Raw genomic sequence first — 23597 nt, forward strand, 5'->3', positions numbered from 1 at the left:
CAATCCAAAAGTGGTTGGATTTTATAGTCCCATCGATCATGTATGATGTCAACGAAACTCCCACGAGTGCTCGTGCTCTTCAGCAGCACTAAAGTAACGCGAAGGTGAGTAAATGGCATCGTAACATTAGCAACAGCTCATCGTAGTACGACAAAGGCTACTGAAGCCTTCATGTGCGTTCGCCATAACGTGGCAAACTGTTGAAGCCAACTTGATTCCATGACACCCACAAGCACCAAACAGTGACAGTATATATAACACATCCTGTTACCCACCCTACACAAAATTTGCTTCGCTTGATGATGGCTTTTCTCCTCACGGTTCTTCATTTATATATAACCTGAGAGGAAAGCTATCCATCAAAATGATTACAGGGCTGTTGCTTGCTTCACTTCTCTGCTACTTGCAGTTGCTTGGCTTAGGGAGAGGTGTGTCTGAGGCACTATTGATAGTGTATTGATTTATGATGCGAATCTCTTCAAGTAAGCCATCATACCCAGGCCAGCCACGACTGCAGCTCCTGCTGCAACCATGTTGTATGCTGCTGCCCATGCATCTATGTTTGCCAACTCCATTCTTCCTGATCCCCTACCCTTCTTCCCACACCCATTGGCAGAGTAATCCAAGTGTAACCTCAATCCCTGCACCAAAACAGAAATCACCATATGTTCAGCTGGCTTTTAACCAAAAGCAGAAGTCACAATGGTAACAATAGAGAGTCATTAATCATGTATCAGAAGAATGAGTTGTAAGAAGGAAATCTTGGGTAGCCATGCCTTCCAGCCAACAAGTCTTGCATGGTCCACGGCTGCAACCAGGTCACTGTCGGATGCTAAAATGACTTTGTCACCATCCTCATCTTCGTACTGCAAATTTCCATGTTATTTTAAATGAAATCAGGTTAAGGAAACGTGCATTTTTGGGGGGCAAAAAAAAGAAAGAAGTATATGTTTTTTGCACTGTAATGAACATTCTGGGAATACCAGGATATGTGGCAGATGATTCCTGTCGATGTCATCGCCCACCCTTTGAAGGATGGAAGTGATAAGGTATGTCAAACTCCGCGTTTCTGAAATGTATACTCCAAGCATTACCAATCTTCAAGGCAAAAACTTCAAGTCGATCCATAGTCAAGTGAGTAGCTAACGTACCACAATGGAATCTATGCATCCTGCCCTGTTTATCCTCAAGCTTGAAAGAGAACATGTCAGGTAAGTTTGAAGAAGGGTACGCAGAGGCCACAACGTCTGTCACCTCAGATGTCATCTTCATAGATCCTTCACTATTCCACAATCAGAGTTGGTGATTGAGATGTCATGGTGTATTTAAGCAGTTCGCGTGAAGTGCGATAGCATTTCCCAAGGGGGAAAATTACAGCAGGTTACCTCCGTGTCTCATCATCTTCCTCCGAAGGCCCTGTGGCCATTGCAGAATCCCAGAACTTTTGCATCAAAGAAATTGCGGCCTCATTTCCAACGGCAGCACTGCTTTCAAACTTGTTAACAGTAAACAAAGACATTAATTAAAGAAAACAAAGGGCAAAACAGTATTTTTAAATATTTCAGCTTGTCTAGAATTGAATTTTGTTATTATAGTGGTTGATGGTTGATTATAGAATAAACTAAACACTGCCACTGAACTGTTAGATCATCTGACAAATGGTAGTTATGGTAAGAACATATGGTTGATATGAAAAATTGAACCCATATACATATGTACATATATGTACATTTCTATATATGTGCATGTATATATATATATATATATATATATATATATATATATATATGTGTGTGTGTGTATATATATGTATACATATATGCATATGTATATATGTATATATATATACCTATATATATATAAATATATACATATATATGCAGACATACATATATATACATATATATACATGTATATGTATATATATGTATATGTATGTATATATGGTATGTATATATATATATATGTATATGTATATATGTATATATGTATATATATATGTATATATATATATATATAAATATATATGTATATATGTATATATACTCTATATATACATATATATATATATATAGGACGAACTATTCAGCTCGTGTACTCTGGCTAGAAACTAACATTCACGTGCACCTAATAGAATGATATATGATTTGCAATCTATCGAAATTCACCTATATGTCGAGTGAGTCAATCAATGAAAGAAACAAACTGTCAGAGGAATGTCCTATGTAAAATTATACATATTAACTTACTGTGGCCAATGCAGCATGTGTAATATTAAGTACATCAATCACTGAGACAATGATACCATCTGCAATGAACAAAAAGATGTAAGAGACAGCAAAAAGGATTATTCTATATTTCAAAAGCATCTTTCTCCTTTTTCGGGTAGGAAGAAGATTAAATAGCTTACTTCTGTCTGTCAGAGGAAGATGCAAAAATTTTCCAGCTCGCATAGTGTGAAGAGCATCAAGGATCGAGGTATCAATGCTTCGACATTCGGGATTCGGTGTCATAACCTAAATATGAGAATCATACGTGTCAGGAATAAAAGCACTGGAAACATGACCACCATACTTCCAGACACAAATATGTTATTAGGAGAATCCCATCTACACTGTTCAGGCTAATATATAATATCCTACAAGCTTTAAATGAAACACAAACTTCTATTGCTAGCATATAGGCCAATGATCACAATGCAACATAGTGTGTTACAGTTAGTATGCAGATGAAACTGTGCTTTGTACCTGTGCTGCGAACCCAGGATTTCTTTCCCACAGACCCACCTTATGAGAAAAAATTTAATATAATACTATACCTGAAGATATAATTGCTGGTTACTGGTGGTGACACAAGACAATTCCCTAGTTGCTGAAAACCCTCTTCATTATGGCAGGACTGCCATTTTCCATACATGGTATACTCATCCTTGGTTTGACATGGGCAATAATTTTCTTTCTTTTTTTCCTTTTGAGGAAAGTCTAGAATATAATATTCAGAAATAAAAGAAAGAGTGGCTACAGTTGACGATCTGGTGGCACATTGAAATTCCTAACTTATCCCCAAAACTTAATGATATTTTAAATCATCTATTCATGTAAGTTCTCTTTTTTGGGTGATACAGTCCCCACTCTCTCTCTCTATAAAAAAAGACACAAATCTGTAAAAATGAGAATTAAATTAGTTTCACATATACATTGGAAATTTCTTTATCAGATGGCTGTGCAGTGGTCTATCTTCTACTGTTAATATACAGAATTATTTAAACCATATTCTTATCCCTTGTTTAGGCAAAGATATGCAAAAGCTATTATTTCATTACAATCATGAAATAAGAGTATAGAGCTATAACCTTATTCTTATCCCAAGCATTTCTAACTTGATCAAAGTAGTTATGCCTGCTAATGAATTGCATACTCGGATTATTAAACATTTGATCTCATTTGTTTATCGTGTTCTACGTTATTAAGATTATTAATATATAGACATCTTGGAAATCACAGAGATGACAAGAGAAATACAGGACTAATCCAACAAGCTTATATAAAATCATTGTAAGATGGAAAACTCCACATCAAAGTACTGAACACATACCTTTTCTACAGCAGTTGTATCTGGTGAAAGATTCTTTGCAGCCACACGCATCAAAATATCTCTTGAACTGATTCAGAAGAACAGTAGGAAAACAAACTCTCAGCAGAATTAATAGTTAAGATGATGTTCTTCAAGGAAAGTGACCTTAGATTTAGAATTGAAGGGCATACGTAAGTATTCCAATTGGCTTATTTCCGATGGTAATTATTGCCGAACCCATTTGAAATTCAACCATTCTCTTGGTAGCAGACAAAACTGACTCAGTTGGTGAGACTGTAACAACCCTGATAGATTAACATCACTATAAGAAATATACTCTTCATAGGACACTACTAAATAAAAATATCTCTATAATCTTAAAAATCACCTATAGTATATGCATTGTCATTTATGTGGCTAATTACAGAAGAAGATATTACCTACTTTGAGTTCCTTGGATAATTGTTGACAATGATGGCTGAAATACCTGCTCTCGAAGAGCTTCAATGAACGTACTAGGCCCTGGGCAGGAGTAAAATCAGTAAAAAATTTCTGTGAGCAGGTATTTAAGAAGTTGAGGGATAAATAAAAAACTAACACAATAAACAATCTGACAATTGCATCCATCAACTAATCAGCTGTTTGTATTCTGCTAACACAGACCAGATATAGATGTTCCCCAGTTTTTCTCGACCCCTTCAACAGCAGCTTGAATAGCTTTCCCCTTCTCAGCTGCCCTCTCTAGTCGTGCAATGGCATCATATAGACATTTTGTGATGTCAAGCAAAGCAATAACTTCACCATTCTCCACAACAGGCAAATGTCTAAATTTCCCTGAAAATAGAAGCAGAAAAGAAATAAAATATTTAGCTTGAGGTAGCAAGGAAATATCAGACGGTTTTAGGTCAATCGAACCAAGGACCATCTTCTGCAATGCTTCCTCTGCAAGAGTGTCGGAAAGAACAAAAATGGGATTTCTTGTCATCACTTTCGAAACTGGCGTATCCTGAAGCGTCAATTCACAAGCAACAACTCTTGTTGCTATATCCTTCAATTAACAGAATATGTAATCATCACTCAACCTATAAGAAACGACTTAGTTTCCAGTATGTAATAAATGAAAACATAGTGTATCAACCTTGTCCGTCAGGATTCCGCAGAGCAAAGCATTTGAGTCAGTCAGCAGCGCAGCATCAACCCTACGAGCAGCCATCCTTCGGCAAGCCTCCAGCACTGTTGTACTGTCGGGCATTGTCAATGCTTTTGACAGTCGTAGCCTCTTGACAGTTCTCTCACCAGTTAAAGTCCTGCTCCAAAGGAATAAACAGGCCAACAAGAGTAATCATAGGGATGTATTACACTGATAGATAAAATAGTTAACGTGGTCAACATCATCAGTAAAAGTCCTCAATTACTCCACACGCATCAATAGAAGTTCTGATTTATGAATAATAACCGCAAAAGAACATATAAGCATCAATCTATTACTGCATCTAGAGTGTGCAATCATAGGGGCGTATAGATAATTGTCAACAAAGAAGTATTCAATGACCAAATACATGAACTGAAAGAAGGCTTTGGTACATAGTCTACCTTCATTGAGCTGGGAACATTTGGATTGAACGGACAGAGAAATGCTTTGAACATATAAATCGGTCTAATACTGTGGCAAGCAGGGAGAACTACTGACATGATTAACCTCATGTCACCAATTTTAAGATAGGTTTTACTATTCTAATATCCTACATAACCCCATTTATGCCATTTACAATAAAAAATATGAATATATTGAGGCACTCCATCTTTCTCTTGCCAAAGAAAAAGAAATTAATTCATATAACCTGTTTTATGCAGAAATTGGTCAATAAAGAGCTGAACAATCAAGGTCATACAATAACCCCCAACTGCGACGATGATGAAGATCAAACATTAATCCTACCTCTTCCCGCAAGCATTTAGGATTTAAATCGAAATCGCCCAATAAAATGTTTTCCAACAATCATCTCCTTCAAGACTTTGATACAATTCAAATCAAAATGCCATCAGGACCGTATTGCATTTATTAAGCAGTAGAAGCATATGATCAAAAGAACGAAATGTTTAATCGACAAACAACACATGCTCTTGACCTATCATCAGAACGATTTGACATAATTGAAACAAACACAACAATAATATTCGTTTCGCGAAAGAGAAAAGTTGTACTACGTAGGGAAGAAACCGCTTAAAGTAAGACAATCAAGGGCAGAAGCGCACAAAGAACGCGAGAGGGGCGTCTTCCGACCGCTGTCGGAACTCCCCATCTCCGGCTGCTTCTTCCTCGCAGGTGAGCCGCTGAACGACGAGCTCCTCCTCGAATGGGCTTGGCCGTCCATCCCCAGTTGGCCCGATTGCAGATCGGAAGTACCAATCTCCTGCAATCGCCGGCAAGAGGGGGAAGGGGAGCGCTTAGGAGTTCCGGGACTCGGGTAGAACAAGGGGAACCGGAAGGTGAACTGTTACGGTTTCTTTTCTATTTCGCGCCTCTTTTATCCCGTTTCAAACGGAACGGTAAGGCCTCCGCGACCGCTAATTAATATTCTCAAAATAAAGACAAATAAAAAATGTAAAAAGAATAGTGATTTGTCATGAGATGTATTACCCAAATTATTTACACCACTGACCACCCATCCTTTGATCGGTGGGTCCACATGCGTGGATGTGGATGATAAATAAGGGTAGATTTCGTCTGTGTTTCTTACTGCGTGGCCGAGATAGGAAAGGGCATCTTCGCGTACCTGCCAAATGGAAGGTCGGTGAAGAAGCTGTGAGGCGTCGAACAGCAGCCAGCCATCTGTATCAAACCCTGTAAACCTGGATCAGATGACACCCTGGTCCGAATCAAACGGGAGCGGGAATTGATACCAAATTAGGAATAATTAGTTATACCAAATCAATTGAATGAAATGGCTTCGTTTGGTCTAATTAAGATAGAAAGATTGGGATAATATGAAAACTTGTTAATATGCTGATGACCGATAGAGATAAAAAAAATATAAGAAATAGTTGGTGACGGCGTGAACTTTATATAATATTTAAATAGAGAATCTTATTCGGGACTGCAGTAGGTGAAGATCTGGGTGTCCGAGGAAGGAATCCCACAGTGTTGGTTGCCACGGTGGTCGGTCAAAGAAGCCTCGTCAGTTGGAGCCGTCCATTCCCCATTCCCCACGACGAGAATTTTTAAAAAGACGCTTGCCAACGGCACTTCTTTTGAGTACCCACCTTTTGTACCTATTTTAGAATCGGGGATATTGCTGGACCCACAACTCACACTTCTCTACGTCTCATGGCACACGGTAAGGGCGTAATATTCTGCTTCTCATGACTTGGCGACCTCTGCGGTCTCCTCTCCTCTTTATAAACGCTGTTATAGGATGCTTGCATAGTAGACGAGATGGCGGACTGGGGGCCGGTGGTGGTGGCGGTGCTGCTGTTCGTGCTGTTGTCGCCGGGGCTGCTGTTCCAGCTGCCGGGAAAGGGGAGGGTAGTGGAGTTCGTCAACATGCAGACGAGCGGCATCTCCATCCTCGTCCACGCCGTCCTCTTCTTCGCCCTCCTCACCATCTTCCTCATCGTCGTCGGAGTCCACATCTACACCGGCTGACACACTACTTCTGCTGCAACCGCCTGCCTTCTTCCTGTCTTCCTTGTTGCATATCTCCCCTGATGGACGCTTAAGCATTACAATTAAGTTTCCGCCAGCGGCAGTTCCTATGTCCTTTTCTCTACTGTTGTTGTTGCTGTTATTCGTTTGGTATATGTCATTTCTGTTTGTGAAAATGTTATTGCCGTTTATTTTGGGATATATTAAAGATGACGATGTCCATGAAGGCATACTATGATTCATGAATACAAGTGGTTTCGTTGTCTCTCTGGTTCTTGGTTTCCATACTCGTCATTTCCTTTGCTAGTGACAACCACGCAGACGAATCTGATGGGGGGAGAGAGAGAGAGAGACCAATGTAGCCCACGAGGCGATATAAAAATTGTTTTTCCCACAGGCAATGAAGGAAGAAGGGGGACTCGTCGTTGACTCGAACGAGATAGTCAACTGTTGGTAGACGCATCAGAGACCATGGGGAAGGGGAGGAATTCGATCGTTACCAACTGACATGAAATCAAGACCGACACGGTCTCTATATACAGGTTAGGACGGAGGGGCGAGTTAAATCTTTGATCAGTTTGATCAGTCGTTGATTAAGAGAATTTGGCGGAAAGACGCGATGAAAAATGTCAGTATCTTAATCCCTTTAGCTTTGAGATTTGAATCCCTGGGTGATGATATGAAATAGTGCCTAGAGTTAATCATCGTATGCCTTGCGGTTTTGTTCATATGTCACTATGCATGGAGATTTTATCGACAGGGGGCTGACCTAATGGATGGTCATTCTAACCGAGCTAAGGTATTCATTTACAGGTCCAATAATCTACCATTGTTCTGTTATTCTTGTTCGTCCGAAGTGATGACAGTTAATCATTTGCTCGTCATTAATCCCTTTTGTTTCTATGTAGATTCTAGGAGAAATAATTCCATGATATGATTCTTTCCTCGTTACGTTCCCTTTTTAACTCTCTAGGTATAGTAACTGTTTCTAAAATATAACTTAATAATTCAGCAATTAAGCTTCCAGATAGGCCACTTTGGTTGTATATCAGATGATAGCCCGGTACTAGCTTGATTGTATATATAATATATCTATATATTATTGATACGCATAATTGAGTCAAGGCGACTTGGTACATAAAGTTCATCACGTCTTGAGAAACCTATCTTCAAAGGGAATGAGTTCGTGTCTTGAGAATCATATCTTCTAGGGGAAAGAGTTTGTGTCTTGAGAATGAAATCTCCAAGGGGATTGGTTCATCACCCTTGAAAACATTATCTCCAACGGGGATGAAGGAGATTTGCCCACGTCAAGAGTGACATATGCAAAACTAATTCAGGTGAACTATACCTGAAAAGATCTTATCTAGATAATGGTGAGAGAAATTATGTTGAAATAAGAAATACTTCAAATAATATTCTCTCTTCCAACTCACGCAGACATGGTTGATTCTTCACCGGAGATCTTTATAGCAGCAGTTCATGAAAAAGGTTTTGCTACCTGAGAGCAATAAGCAGAATGTTTGCCCACTCTCGATGCTCAAGACAGCATCTATATATGGCACACAGAAATGCCAGTTTTCTTCTATCATGCAAGCCATCTAGTTGCTCACGCTTGGCTCGGTGGTTGCGGCAGCAATTCCCATTTGATCTGGATGATAACCTGGAAGAAGAAGAAAAGAAAGAAGAAACTAGATGTTGCCATTTGATATGATGATTCCATGGTTCACAGCAAACAATTCCAGTGAAGGACACTTCTATCTGCTGCCAAGAGAAATCACTTCGTTTCCACTGTAATGGAGGAAGAACACATGCACTGGCGGAGACAAAAGATTAGCAGATCGCAACAGGCCAATTGAAATGTAGCCTACAAAACATCAGATTGCATGATTGCAAGAAACCTACGTACTCTTCTCTTCAGGGATTTATTAGCTTCAAAGGGCATTTATTCCTGTCAATACACACGGACAGAGTTACTAAAGGAGATTCTAAGAGAACAGTTTTACAGTTTATATATATATATATATATATATACACACACACAAAAGAGGTTAGCAATCGTAAGTCAACTCTAGTTAAATTCTCATTTAAATTTATATCTTTTAAAAAAATCATTATGATGCTAAACATATTAGTAGTGGCGTTTTCTCAGGTATTCTATATTTTATATGTTTTTTAATTCAAATAAACTAATAATAGTTGTTGCACTGCTTACTAAACCGCGAAACAGTGCAGTTAATGGAACTCGATCGCTTCGGTATTCCCTTCAGAACATTGAAGTTTAGATTAGATAGACTTCGTCGAAATTCTAGGTCAGTTGGACAGACAAAGCCATCTCTTGCTTGAGATCGAGGAAGAAGTACTTTCCTCCTCTTCTTCCTCTCGGTGTTGCCCTACGACGTCGTGTTTCCCGTGTACCGTCGACCGTACGTGATAACACCTTCATGCCGTAGGTGTGGCTGCTCGTCACCATCGATCGCCATTGCAGGTGCAGGAGAAGGCAAGAGTGGATGCTGAGCTTGAGAGGAGGATAGCCTTGTAGAGTTCTACAAAGGTCGACACTTTGAGCTCTCTATCCCTTCCTGTCACTTGTTTCTCTTCATATTAATGGCTTCTTTTTTGTTCCTGCTGCATGTAATACTTGAATGTGTGCGTAAAGAAAGGATACATACTACTTAGAAAGCTAGCTCTATCATGAGTTGTTCCTTAATTCTACAATTTAGAGTGCAGAGAGAAACATTGGAAAGGTCGTCGCTCTTCATTTGAAATGGAACCAAAGAGAAGAAGATGGCAACACAGATCTACGCTTGGGTTATTCTCCTTACTTCAGCATGATGATTTTGGAGAGAATTTAGTTACTAGATTCTACAGGTATAATTTTGTCTCGAATCTTTTGCTGGATTTTAGATTTTTTTTGTGTAAATTAAATAGAACAAGGCAAATCCGCACACACATGCATAGAGATTAGACAGGACAAAACAAATCATATATAAGCAATGCACAGAGTCCTAATTGACCCAATCGAAAGCCAAATCCATAGTAACCTGCCTAATTACCATCCCTATCGGGTTGCTGTTTGTTACGATCCGATTGAATCCGGTTTACCTTCGACCTGATCCGATGTCAGCCCGATCTGAAACTAACCCGATCTAAAACATCTAATCACAAGAATTGTACTTGTTCGGACAGTGCCGGACCACTGGGCGTTAACATGAGAAACCAATAACGAACCCCCGTCGGTCCAATTTGGTAATTGGATCGGAATCACAACAGATTTCTGACGAACCGGAAAAGCGGGCCGGCTGAAGCCATAAAACTTATCGAATCTGCCCTTGTTCGGGAAGCCGAGACCAGCCCTAAGCCCTCTTCTCGTCGTCGGCGACGCCGCAGTCAGTTACATTGGCGGCCTCGAAACTCGACCAGGTGCCACTTGTTGCAGGAGTCGGCTCATCTTCTGCAGTGTGTTCCGAGAGTCTCTCCTCTAAAAGCGATTCCGTGTTCCTATCCCACCCGTGCTAGGCTGTGGCGCATCACCTGTGTCTTTGGGAAGGACGGTAAGAAGCTGCACTGCTAGTCCCAAGAGTCGTTCCTTAGTTGACACAATAATCGTCCTTTTTTTTGTCTGTAACTCAATGCTGCTGTTTGTTTGTGGGTTGCATTGATGTCATTTGAAGACGTTAATCTACTTTTTCCTTTGGATAATTCTTGATTCTCTTTGTTGGCGTATAAAAGCTAAATAAATTCCATTTTTCACCGATACCGGATACATTTAGAGATTTTTCGAGGTGCTTTGAAGCTTATTGCACCTTTCACTACACAAAATCCTACTAAAAATTCTATCTTGGTCTGTATTCTTTGTAGCATTAGACAAAATATTGTGGGTTTTTTACAACTTATTGTTTGAATCTCAATCCCGGTTCCTCGTATAGATTCCAGCTTTGGAGAAAGCATTTTAGCTGATTAGCCGTTGATGCTTTCTGTCCGCCTCTTCCTTTCTTAACAATTTCTAAGAAAACCGCATCTCAAGTTTTCTCGTTTCTTTAACCATTCTTACAAGGTCGTATCCCTAATCATCTTTGCTTAGCAGATTAAGGATCAAAATGGATGGGGAAGAGCTTACTGCACAACAAACAGCCCTATATGATCGCCAAATTCGAGTCTGGGGGGTTGATGCTCAGAAAAGGTAGTTTGAGTCATTTCCTGTTTTCTTAAGTATTAATTATATGGTCTCTCTTTTGTTAATTTGATGTTTTTTACTCTTCTTGGTTTGATATCTTTTTTTTTTGTTTCAAAAAAGGTTAAGCAAGGCTCAGATACTCGTCAGTGGATTGAATGGCACATCGGTTGAGGTAATCCAGTTCTTTTGTGATTTTACTAAAATTTAGTCCTGACTTCGTAATTATCATTGAAAAGATTGTTGGATTATGTGTCCTCTTGTCACATGGATTTGTCATTGATGTGCCACAATATGGATGAATAGTTATGTTCTTTTATTCTAGTTCAATTGCCAACATTTATAGTCTGGGTTTCAGCTTGTTGCTTATTTTGTTTTCAGAAGCCTTGATCAATTATAGTCTAGTTAAGGCTTTCATGCAAATGCATGAACTCTAATCGGAAAATTAGTTTGCAGAATGCATGTACTCTGTACTGGTTGAATCATTTATAGTCCAGTTAAGGGTTTACTTCAAGCAAACACAAGAACTCGAATGGAAAAGTTGGTTTGGAGAATGTGTGTACTCTGTACAGTTAAGTTTTGGATATATGATTCATAACTTTGTTGTGAAAATGGATTAAATGTAGAGCTCATTATGATAGCTAAATATAGATAATCTTAGTTTCTCAAAGGAATGCTACCTGAGAAACTTCAAGTACTCTTGGATTTTGGATATGTTAATATGGGATTACAAGAAGAATGTTGGATAAGACAACACTTTTTTAAGGGGATTAGATTATAATACACATTGGAACATAGTTGTTTCTTGTCTTTTTAACATTTTTGAAATAAATGTAATTTTTCCAGTAATATATTGTTAATATTCACAGACCATGTGCTCAATTCTCTTAAATAATTTTTTTTACTCTGTTCAGTATATTTATTAATAGGCATGTATATTATAGGTTTTCAAAATAAAACTCACATAGGGGTTTGAAACTAATGTCCCACTGTAGTAACTAGATATGACATTAATTAAGTTAAAAAGTGTAGTACTAATGTGCCATACGAGCCAAGAGTAGTCGATTAGAGCAACAGCTGAAAGTTCTACTTTATCTGTGTGAGTTTTCCTATATGAAGGTACTTCTGCGGCTACATACTTGCTCTTACAGTTTCTATGAATATTCAATAATTTGTGATAGCTAGATTGCTGAAAGTAACTCGGTAGCTAGATTGTTGAATTCCATGTTAATCATCTGTCAAGACTTTTAAAATAGTTGTTATTGGAGGTCAAGTTGGAAGCATCTATATTTACCACTCACACAAGTTCTTTTCTCTTTTGGTTAGTTCTGCAAGAATATTGTTCTAGCAGGAGTAGGGAGTTTGACACTGATGGATGATCGTTTAGTGACAGAGGATGCACTTCAAGCTAATTTCTTGATTCCACGGGATGAGACTGTATATAGTGGTAGATCCCTTTCTGAACTATGTTGTGAATCTTTAAGAGATTTCAACCCTATGGTCCGTGTTTTAGCAGAAAAAGGTGATTCCCATAATTCTTATCATTTCCAATTATGAATGCTTATTCTTTGGTGAAATCTCCAGCTTTTGCCAGATAAAACATATTGGTTGAGATGTGTGTTGGTTGTTGAGTTTGTAGCATGTCAGCAAAACTTTTTTTATATGCTTGCAACATTTTGATTTCACAGATATAGCTATTTCTGTGCTGTCATGATATAGAGTATGACAATTTCAGATGTTAATATATGTAAATTCAATAATATCATGTTTTGCAAAACAAAGTTTGATTTAAGGATATTTAGGATTGATCAATCAATACTATGATCTAACTTATCTTGCTTGTTATATATGAAGGTTCCATTTATCAGAATTTGGGTCCTTTGTGTCTATATCTGTGGAATGTTTGTGTCATCACTCAGTCAATATGGCAATGTAGGATCACATAAGTTTGAGATATGGCGATTATCCCAAAATAAGATTTAGAAAAATCAGTATATGGATTGTCTGTCCCAGACAAAAAGGCAATCCAGATCTCCTGTATAAAAATGAGGTTTTGGATTGGAGCATCAAGGTTCTGGTTAAATTTATTTTTCAAAAAAAAGTTGGCAAATTAGAAAGATATGAATTATATGTCATGTTATTCAAATAATTTAAACCATAAAAAGATTAAGAGATATAAAAAAAACTTAAGAAGTAAAAAGATCAACAAGAATACTGATTGGTCAAAAGATAGGAAAAGGAATTATTATAATATATGTATCTTGTAAATGCACCTGTTAAGACTTTAAGATGACCCTGACTTTAAGGTAATGTACCTAGCCTAATGCCCAAGTGGCAAAACCACGTACAAGGTAAACTGATTAATTATATCAGTAAAGGTTTGACTCACATTCTTTAGCAAGTTATTATATATGTATGCTTTGAAGGTGTCTTGGCACCTTGATAAATTTGCTCTATTGAGACCTGGGTGTCAAATTTTGAGCTATATGAAACTACTACTTTTCATGTAGGGATAAGTTGACATACATATTACCTTTCTTATGCCTGGTATGATGGAAATTCTGTGCACAGGGCTATCTTCCAATACATATTCCCATTTATGGAATCTTGCATGATTGAATTAGTGTCCATATATTCTACAGGTGAACATCAGATAGGTCTCATTAGGTTCATGTACTGTTATAGTGGTCAATTATATTTCAATGGGATTTAATATCTGTGCATGTTAACATGAATAGTTAGGTCTGTGGAATTAAATTTTGCAGGTTTTTGATATGTAGGAAGCAGAATATTTTTCTAAAATATGATGCTTTTCTTGGTTGGAGTACAAAGAGATATTGGGCACAATGAACAGCTTTGGTTTATTAAACACATCTTGGCTATGGTAGTATAATACAATACAAGACATTGTATTTAGATTATAATTCGTTTATACAAACATGTGCCCTCTAGACTGACATATGATTTATAATTCATACTGCATCATTATCTATTTTTCTTTGAACTCTTTGTACAATTATAAGGAGTTTGGAATGTAATATCGTATCTGAACATTGTCTTCTACAGGTGATTTGGCACAATGTGAAATGGAGTTTCTTGACAAGTTTGATGTTGTAGTTGTTACTGGCTGTTCACTCAAAACTAAGGTACTGAATGACACTTGATATAAAGCCTATCTAATTGAGCTATGCTTATAGATATTTCCATTAAATTTAATTATTTGATATTCTAGATCTGCTTCGTATTTCTGTAACTAATAATGTAGTAATTCTGTGTTTCACATGTGCTTTGTACTTGCATTCACCTATGTTGTCTTTGATCTGTTAATTCTTTGATTATTTCTTCCCCAGATAGAAATCAATGAGAAATGTCGTAAAAGAGCCAAGCGAATTGCATTTTATGCAATTGAATGCCGAGATTCCTGTGGTGAAATTTTTGTTGACCTGCAGACCTACACCTATGCACAGGTGCAGTTGTTGATATTAGCAATGTCATCAGTATCAATTATATTTAGCTGATTATGCATTGTGCTATTTTGGACAAATGATTGCAATCATAGTCTGCACAAGGCCTTCCTTTCCTTAAGTATTGTGTCTTGAAATATACTGCCATTTGTTTTTGGGTGTTTTATGTAGCTCATTAATTGGTCACAGTTATATGCTTTCCTTTTTTGCTAGTCTTTTAATTTATGTTAAGAATTTCTTGTCATGTTGACAGTTATTAGTGGCTCATTTAGTACGATTGTATGTCTGGCCTGTTTTATATACACTTCTAATATGGGAGTTGATATGACTAATTTCTTTAGTTTGATAGGAATTCTTCCTTTATTTGTTGCATGCTTGTATGCTAGTCATTAATAGAACTCTGCTGTGGTATCACATTCTGATATGTTATGAAAGTTTCTATTCATTTTAGACAGACAGCTGGTTATTTGATATGATTTACTCTAGACAACAGACATCACAGAATTTCAGCAAAATGTTGTCCCTTTTTAATCTAATACTAGCTGGTTAAGAGTAGTGTCATGCAAGGATTTAAATTCTGGTATACCTCGGTATGTACTGGCTATTATTTAACATCTGACCAAGTACCAGAATTGGAATGCATAGCTCAATACAGGTACATATATGTTTATCTGTATTTTTTTATTATTTTATTCAGTGATATTGGGTGGTACATGTTGGTATATATACTGCTATCCACCAATCTAATAGATTACTGAAACTTGTAATGAATTGGTATTTTAAATCCTTCGTGCTATCTTAAGCAATATATTTCAGAAAAGCAATCTATCTAACACCGAAAAAAGGCATACACAGTTTATGAGGCTCCCCCAATTGCGGAGTTTGGGGAGGATCAACGTACTCTGCCTTATCTTTAAATATTTAAAGAGACTTTATCTGTTACTTGAATCTTGGTCTCCTAGGTCGTAAAGGAGCAACCTTATTGATGTACCAAGGCCCACCCTCAGCTATCTAACAACTGCATGCATGATTTTTTAATGTTCCATTTACCTGAGAATATGAGTGTGAAGATTATGATTACCACTGAATTTCCACAATGTAATTAGTGTGTACTATGTTTACTGCTAGTTTAGCTGCCAAAAGGATCCATGTTTGGGTTTGTAAGTGACACAAAAGCAAGATTTCATGACTGCTAGGTTGTGCTGGATTCCAACCTGAAAACTAATGCAATTGAAATGTAGTTCTATAACACTGCATTTATTATCGTTGCCTAGAATCCTAGGCTACTTTTTAGCCACTGTATATGACCATGGATCTATTAAGTGTATTTTTCTGCACTTTTCTTTATCCTTCGTATCTACATGTGCAATAGACAGGGTGCAGGCAAATAAATAGGGGAAGATGGATAGTAAATGATAAACTGGGGAGAAGACACACCAAGTCCATCAATCAATTAAATTATAGATTTGTTGTATTAACTCAAGACCAATTTTAACTCGCTCCATGATCTGTGAGGCATAGATCTTGACTAGACCTACCTAGCTTGTGGGAGAGGCTTTCTTTTGAGTAGTTTGCAATTTTATAAAATTTCTTATGGGAATGCATCTAGAACTCCCCAAACTTGTATACTGTTGTTGAGTAGAAAACCTTAGCATCATTGTTTTATTCTAAAGGAAAACTAAACTAAACTAAACTTAGTGTAATGGACAAGTACACAACCGTTCGCATCACAGCGAATAAAAAAAATCAAGTTTCGAAGGCCAACCTTTGGTCCAAAAATTACATGATTTGGTTGTACGGGCATATGTCGCCAACCAATTAGCTACACTGATCCCCTTTCTAAAAACCCTCCCCAAAAACATGGGAGAATTTACATTCAACAAAACAAATAGTCAATCCTTAAATTTTCTTGACCAAAGTCAATATGCTCCAGGATGGAGGAATATCTTCAGTAAAATATCCACTAGGATTCTTAACATCGATATCACTCAAAAATAGGACGTCAAAAACCACCTAAACTATCCACTTAAATCAATAACAAGCCTCCATAAATACCTCAAAAATTGTAAAATATACATGTGACCCAAGTCTGAGTTGACTAGTAATGAGATTCATTGGGCTCTTATTCAAATCCATCATACATCAGATTACTATCTTTAATGGACCTTACATTTTAGACCTTCATTCCCACATAAGATTGGTTTGAATGAATGCTCCATGAGTTGGTGTCACAGGTCAGTGCTAATGTTGCATACAAATAATTTGACCTGGTATGTGCCTGTGCTTCAAAAGAAATTTGAAGGTCATTAACATCTTTTTATGACGATGTTTTTCCCTCATGGATGGATCAATCAAGACTGGTCTATGAATGGATGTGATTGTCAAAAAAACTTGCTACATGATCAATGAATCCTCTTTTAATTCTCCTTTAGATGATCGATCTTACAATATGATCTTTGTGCTCTTCGTTAATTGATTTGCTTCTTTAACCTTTTCAGCCTGTTCCACTGTTTCTTTTGATGGCCTTCAAATGCTGGCGCTTGTGATTTGGCTTATTAAGTTATCTAGAAATGACACTTCTCATTATTTTTTCGGCAGAAAAAGTCTGATGGTACTGCTGAATGTCATTTGAGTTATCCAAGTCTTGAGGTACATCTTTTAAGTGGTATTAAATATTATTTGTGATGTAGTATTCCAATAGCTGCATCTTTGTTTTGGATAATGTAATTAAAGCCATGTTTCTTGATGTTTAGCTTCTTTTGACATCAGATCTAGTGTAGTTTACTTGTTGCTTTATGGAATTGCATACTCTTCAATTATTGCCAAAAACCATAAATATTTTAAAACCAAAGTATGACAGAAACACCATAGTGTGTAGCACAACGAATTTATTGTCCATTGTGGTGATAAAATGCAACTTTTGGAGGTTCTCTTGTATATTGCATTTATCTATTGATGTACGCCTTTGCAAGTAGCTTTTCTGAGTTTTGTCCAACCTTATATGGTTAATCTTTATGAGAGAATGGTGTTGAGTATCAAATTCATATTTAGAATTTGTGGGTTACGATGCAACTTGGTGATTGCATAAGATGTCACTTATATTAACACAAGTTGTAAATCTATGTTCGACCCATATATATATATATATATATATATATATATATATATATATATATATATATATATATATATATATATATATATACCTGATCGTAAAATTTTTTTTCCTGGGCCTAACACAGTTCTTCGGTCATTAAATTCTTTTTACAAGATTAGAATCTTAGTTTTGTTATTGGTTATTCTATATAGATAATGACACTGAAACTTGGTCAAATGTCCTCTGCCTCCGGATTCAGTGGACAAGTTTCATTTGCAATTATCATCTCTATTGCAGGATGCAATTTTAATACCATGGAGGAATCTTCCTAGGAAAGTGAGCAAATTGTACTTTGCTATGAGAGGTTTGTAAGAAAACATACTGAAGCAATTTCTTTAAAAAAGTCTTTATTTTCCCCCCTTTTGCTATGCCCTCCATGGTTCACTCGTAATGCATGACGTTAATTATTTTTCATGCAGTAATAGAGAAGTTTGAATTATCCGAAGGACGTAATCCTGGTGAATTGTCTAATTTTGATCTTCCTGCTGTTTTGAAGCTGAGGAAAGAGCTATGTGATGCTCAGGTAACCTGGATATTTCATAGCTAAGCATATATTATATTTGTGCATGCATGTGATGTCTTCTTTACCCAATTCTTTTTCAGTCCTTGAATGAGTCACATGTTCCTGAAACACTTCTGGAAAGGATACTAGTTGCTGGGCCAATGTTATATCCACCTGTATGCCCGATACTTGGTGGAATTCTTGGTCAGGTGTGTAAAATTTTATTTAAAGTCTATTATTCATGAATCTTCTTTTCTAATGTATGGATTTACCTTGCAACGTATATTTGTTTTCACTATAATAAGTGTCATCCAAGATAACTGAAAAATGCTCGAATCCAACATGAGGCTTCTGCCAATGTGAGATCTAAGTGGGGTCTATATTACCTTATATTTAAAAATATAGAAGCTATTTTCATGACTCGAATTATGATCACTCAGGTTGCAAGGGAACAACCTCTTCCTTTGTCATGTAATCTCTCTTTTTCTGTCTGCTTCTTTTCTTATGCTAGTAAATTAGGTGGGCCCTAACCCTTGATTATTTCAGAGAAACCAGGACGCAATACATAGTTTCATATTTCAATGACTATCAAAATTTTCAGTATTTACAAGAATAAATGAAGTTGTCCTTAACTTTCTGACTCATCTTGTATGTTGAATTTGAGCCGAAAGTTGAAGGCTACTGTCTATATCTCTAACCTATGATGCAAGCCCAACCTGATGCGACCTACTTTGGGATAAATTGCTAGCTTGTTTACTTTGATTAGTGTACATTAATTCTTTTCTATGTTATTTAAGTATTCGTATACGAGATGGATTATTATCATATGCGGTGCTGTATAGCTATTTCGCGTGTTTTTTCTCTGCATTAAATAAATCAAAGAGTAGAGCCTAGTAAACTAAGAATCTCTCATGATTTGGAGTCACCATATGCAAGCTAAAGTTGTTGCTTCATTCTACCAGGAAGTGATCAAGGCAATATCTGGCAAAGGTGACCCACTCAAAAATTTCTTCTACTTCGATGCTGCTGATGGAAAGGGAGTGATCGAGGATATCTCCAACCCCTCCTCGATCTGATATCCTCTAAGACAGAAGATTGGTTGTCGTGTTAATTTAAAGTCCTAATGCTCCAATGTACTAGTCATATGTCATGTGACTTGGAGTTCTCTTTTCCAAATTTCACTGTTTTTTCCAAATGTCATGCGCCAAGTGCATATGATAATCCTGTACACTGATGGTATTAGACTGATGTATCTGTTGTTTCTGTGCTATGTCGATTTTGCTCGAATCTTAAGGTATGTTGTCAGTAGAATTTGCCACCGATCTCAAGAAAGAGATACATACAGGCTCCATAAAAGTTCTTTGTAAGGTCTACTCAATGCAAAATTGATGAGAGTCTCGTTCGCTGATCTCCACACCGACATGGCCACGGTGGTTGGGATTAGATATCCTTAATCTAAATTGCTACTAGTATTTACATCATGTATCCGAAATAAAGGGAACAAATAAAGCTGAACAGCCCCTTATAGCCTCTAATCCCAAATTCAAAACTTCAAACGTGGGTTAGGGGACAGTTCATCTCCTTCCACATTTGTAGGACTTACAAGTCCTCGACTCCATCCCAATACCCTCAACCCCACGCTGCCCCTGAAGGACAACCGGTCTCTCTGATCTCAACCATGGCAACGTTGCAACGGGATCACGAAAGGCAGCAACAGGAGGACGAGGACCATCTCTACAGGCGATTCCAACACCTCCAACACGATTGGAATTCCTACAGGCAGTCCACCGCCCGCCGTCGTCGCAGCTGCTCCGCCACCGACGTGTCCACCTTCACCTCCGCCAACCTTCTCGAGCTCATCCACGACTCACCGAAGAAGCTCGTCTCTGCCCTGCAGCAACCTCGGCCTCCTTGGGAGTCGACGAAGCCTAACGGTGTTGTTGGCCGGGCGGTGGAGGAGATCGTGGCCGAGAGGCATGCGGCAATGCGGAGCGGCAAGCTAAGGGGGCGGAGGCTGTTGGAGGCGTTGGAGCGTGCGAAGGACGAAGCGGGCTTGCATGGAGGACAGGAGATATGCAGCGTCTGCTCTTCTGTGCTCGTCCAGGGTGCCGAAGTCGACTCCTCGTCCTCCTACTGCTCGTCATGCATCGGTGAATGCAGCTATCTTCAAAACGAGGAGTGCATGTCTTCTTCCTCTTTGTCGTCTTCTCCTCCACCATCTTCTTTGGAGAATACGAAGAAGAAGAGGGTGGGAAGAGTTAGAAGAAAAGTTGCAGGTGGCGATCATGGAGGTAAGTGGATGGCTAGTGTTGCTGTGTTCGCAGTTATCGCTATGGTTTTGGCAGTCGCTCTCATCTCGCTGAGTGAGTTTGGCATGGAGGAGCGTGGAGATTTCATGATCCCAACATGAGCTTTACGTGGGCTCTGATCGAACCAATTCCCTTGTAAGGTTCCAAGTCACATGAGTTAGTCTTCCGAGGATAATGACCATGGGGATGAGGGACTGTGTCTTGGCTTTCATCTACATTACAATTCCCTTCTAGGTTTAGTTTTGCCGTCGTACGCATGAGGCACTGTGTCCTGTCCTTCTTCTACATTACAATTCCCTTGTAGGTTTAGTTTTGCCATCGTACGCATGAGGCACTGTCTCTTGTCATTCTACATTACAATCCCTTGTATGTTTCTGTGTCTTGTCCTTCTTCTACATTACAATTCCCTTGTATGTTTAGTTTTGCCGTCGTACGCATGAGGCACTGTGTTTCATGATCGTCTCATGATGTATTAATATATGCAACACCACTAAAACAAGCATCCCTCCTCCTTAAGTAATTCTCCTATGGGAATGGTCGCCTTGCTTAGAAGGTGATTTTTCCCTATTTGAATGCATTCATTTTGTGGATTGCTAGTGGTTTGCTATTGGAGACCCGTATGAGTTATTTTTGTATTTAAAAATAAAAACATTTTATTCTACTGCTGTAGAAAGAATTAAGAGGATCAGAGTTTGTACAAACAGATCATCCGGGAAATCAGATCCCAGGATTGACGATGAGCCATATGACTAAGCATTCGAGGAACATTGTATCTAACTTTAATCTTAGGGAGTTGATATCATGCAAAGTAGTGTGGTTGGACCATGGACATGACTCATGTTTTGATGATCGATTTGAGTTTGACGAGATGCAAGGATAAGAAAGGTGTACGTTGGCATATTTTGCCGGTTCACAATAAAACCAATGAAGCAACGTTGCATTTGGAACCAATCCCATTCTTTTAATTCCTAGCTTCTTTTGATCCCTATTGCGAATGACGAAGTTTAGAAATTGCTATGGTGCATTTTTGTTATTCCCAGTGTTCTTTGATTATGTTGGAAATGGCTACCTACATAACCGTTCACAAACTTCTGCTAGACTTTCTATCTTTGACACCATCGATACTCCTTGTTGTTACTTTTGTGATCAATTTACCGATGACTAGAATCATACAAATTTTTTTTAACTATTCTTTCTTCAAAACCTAATGGTCATTTTATTTTATGAGAATCGTTTGCACTTTTCACTTGTATATGTGAAGTGAATGGTGGAACATTTCTTGGCTTAAAGAAGGGGATAAACTCCTATAAGTAGTGGATTACTTATCAAATCTCTTATTGCTCATAGCTTATGGTTGATTTGAATGAGAATATGATATCATCGTATGGAGCTTTTGGCTCTGTGATGAATTCTATGACCTCTCATCTTTCTGAAGGGATTAGCAAGTTACCTTGCCAAAGTAGTATCCAATAGAAAAATCGAACTATGTTAGGATCAAATTAAATACTCATGGTGCCTATAATATAAATGCTAAAAGAGCGGAATTATTTTTTAATTAAGACTAAGAGACCTTAAAAACCAGTGTATATTATTAACATGATGTAAATATGTGGCTAAGGGATGCAGCTTCTCCACTGAACTATTGCTACTATTTATGAACATGCAATATCAGAAGACACCAATTATATTACGATTGAAGTAGATAATAAAATTTTGATTAAAGTATTGAAAAAAGAGAAGGAACTTTCATGACAATTTACCAATGTATTTCGTAACTTTTTTTTATTGTTTTAGAAATTTCTCATGAAAGAAAATAAGCGTTCATTGATTTGTCACACGTGGCAAGGCTTTTGGATTAAATCAGTTATCGCGTGTGAATCGGTCACCTAATTTGTATTCTTTGTTAAGCTCCAACTAGGATTCCATTGTATTAGATTCCTTTAATTATTTTAATTTATTTGAAGGACAAAAAGAAAAACGAACGGTGATTGATATAGACGATGATAGCCTTTAAGATATATCACTGCATATGGGACTAATCTTTAGCCTTTTCTTTTCTCCATCTCATACACATCAATAGAAATCCCGAGAGAAGTCTTCATGTCACATGTGGGAGAAGTCTTCATGTTCCATGTGGAAAGATTTCCACACAAGAGAATAAGAATAATAATCTTTCCATGGTTTATAAAACTCCCATATATGCCTTTTTCATCCCTCATAAAAGAAAACAAGAATTGAGAAAAGTCATCGAAACCTTCAGCACTTCAAGTCCCAAGCTCTCAACGTTGATGGAAGATGATGATAAAAATACATATATAATATCTCTGTTTTTAGAATCAATCTATAATTCAAGGATCAATCACAGGTTTTAGTAACTGAACTGATTATATGATTTGAGTTATTGATTAAGAAAAATCTTTCCCTTAAAACCTATCATCTCAACGAACAAAAATCATTCCTTTCGCAATATATCATATCAGAGCGAGCAAGAGTTTTCTATTCTCGCTATCCGATGATAGCATCCCTCTGTTGACCTGCCACTGATTTGTCGGTGACGACAAGACTTTTCCACTGATCTGTCGTTACCGGTTTCCCCCTCTGCTTGAAGCCAACGGACTTCATGCTGGCAGACTTCATCCTTGCCGGACTTCTCTACTCTCCCCCCCTTCTTCCTCACCGTCCCACGAGGACTTGGACCGTGAGCTCTTGATCCAACGCCATCAGGTTATCGTCTCTATGGCGTCAGACATCAACCTACCCCTCCTTGCTATC

General features: G+C 37.8%; 3 protein-coding genes across 3 annotated transcripts; 2 read left to right on the forward strand and 1 right to left on the reverse strand.

The window, feature by feature from the left end:
* Positions 1 to 344: 344 nt before the first annotated feature.
* LOC135640006 (CBS domain-containing protein CBSCBSPB5-like) lies at positions 345 to 6045 on the reverse strand. Its single transcript, XM_065154080.1, has 14 exons — positions 5830 to 6045; positions 4712 to 4880; positions 4489 to 4621; positions 4237 to 4407; positions 4014 to 4095; positions 3765 to 3878; positions 3595 to 3661; positions 2411 to 2516; positions 2250 to 2308; positions 1386 to 1495; positions 1152 to 1282; positions 984 to 1069; positions 777 to 866; positions 345 to 641 (listed from the first exon to the last, which is right to left on the reverse strand). The coding sequence occupies exons 1-14, from the start codon at positions 5946 to 5948 to the stop codon at positions 462 to 464; spliced, it is 1617 nt and encodes a 538-aa protein (XP_065010152.1). The 5' UTR covers positions 5949 to 6045; the 3' UTR covers positions 345 to 461.
* Positions 6046 to 7009: 964 nt separating this feature from the next.
* On the forward strand, positions 7010 to 7462 carry LOC135640271 (uncharacterized). Its single transcript, XM_065154565.1, has one exon. It carries the CDS (start codon positions 7010 to 7012, stop codon positions 7217 to 7219), a length of 210 nt encoding a protein of 69 aa, XP_065010637.1. The 3' UTR covers positions 7220 to 7462.
* Positions 7463 to 10478: 3016 nt separating this feature from the next.
* LOC135639353 (SUMO-activating enzyme subunit 1A-like) lies at positions 10479 to 19809 on the forward strand. The gene is made up of 11 exons (XM_065153078.1): positions 10479 to 10773; positions 11307 to 11402; positions 11517 to 11568; positions 12720 to 12915; positions 14460 to 14539; positions 14744 to 14860; positions 17456 to 17506; positions 18252 to 18318; positions 18434 to 18537; positions 18618 to 18725; positions 19479 to 19809. The coding sequence occupies exons 2-11, from the start codon at positions 11320 to 11322 to the stop codon at positions 19590 to 19592; spliced, it is 972 nt and encodes a 323-aa protein (XP_065009150.1). The 5' UTR covers positions 10479 to 10773; positions 11307 to 11319; the 3' UTR covers positions 19593 to 19809.
* Positions 19810 to 23597: the final 3788 nt, after the last annotated feature.

The sequence above is a fragment of the Musa acuminata genome, chromosome BXJ3-6 (genome assembly GCF_036884655.1).
Source record: "Musa acuminata AAA Group cultivar baxijiao chromosome BXJ3-6, Cavendish_Baxijiao_AAA, whole genome shotgun sequence".
NCBI classification, from domain to species: domain Eukaryota; kingdom Viridiplantae; phylum Streptophyta; class Magnoliopsida; order Zingiberales; family Musaceae; genus Musa; species Musa acuminata.

Excerpts from the sequence above, each read along its gene's own strand:
- LOC135640006 (XM_065154080.1), bottom strand. The coding sequence starts at position 5,948 with ATGGACGGCCAAGCCCATTCGAGGAGGAGCTCGTCGTTCAGCGGCTCA. Across the intron at positions 3,879-4,013 it reads ATCCAAGGAACTCAAAGTAG|GGTTGTTACAGTCTCACCAA; the intron begins GTAATATCTTCT and ends TTAATCTATCAG. Across the intron at positions 2,517-3,594 it reads ATACAACTGCTGTAGAAAAG|GTTATGACACCGAATCCCGA; the intron begins GTATGTGTTCAG and ends TCTCATATTTAG.
- LOC135640271 (XM_065154565.1), top strand. The coding sequence starts at position 7,010 with ATGGCGGACTGGGGGCCGGTGGTGGTGGCGGTGCTGCTGTTCGTGCTG.
- LOC135639353 (XM_065153078.1), top strand. The coding sequence starts at position 11,320 with ATGGATGGGGAAGAGCTTACTGCACAACAAACAGCCCTATATGATCGC. Across the intron at positions 14,861-17,455 it reads AGACCTACACCTATGCACAG|AAAAAGTCTGATGGTACTGC; the intron begins GTGCAGTTGTTG and ends TTTTTTCGGCAG. Across the intron at positions 18,726-19,478 it reads TTGGTGGAATTCTTGGTCAG|GAAGTGATCAAGGCAATATC; the intron begins GTGTGTAAAATT and ends TCATTCTACCAG.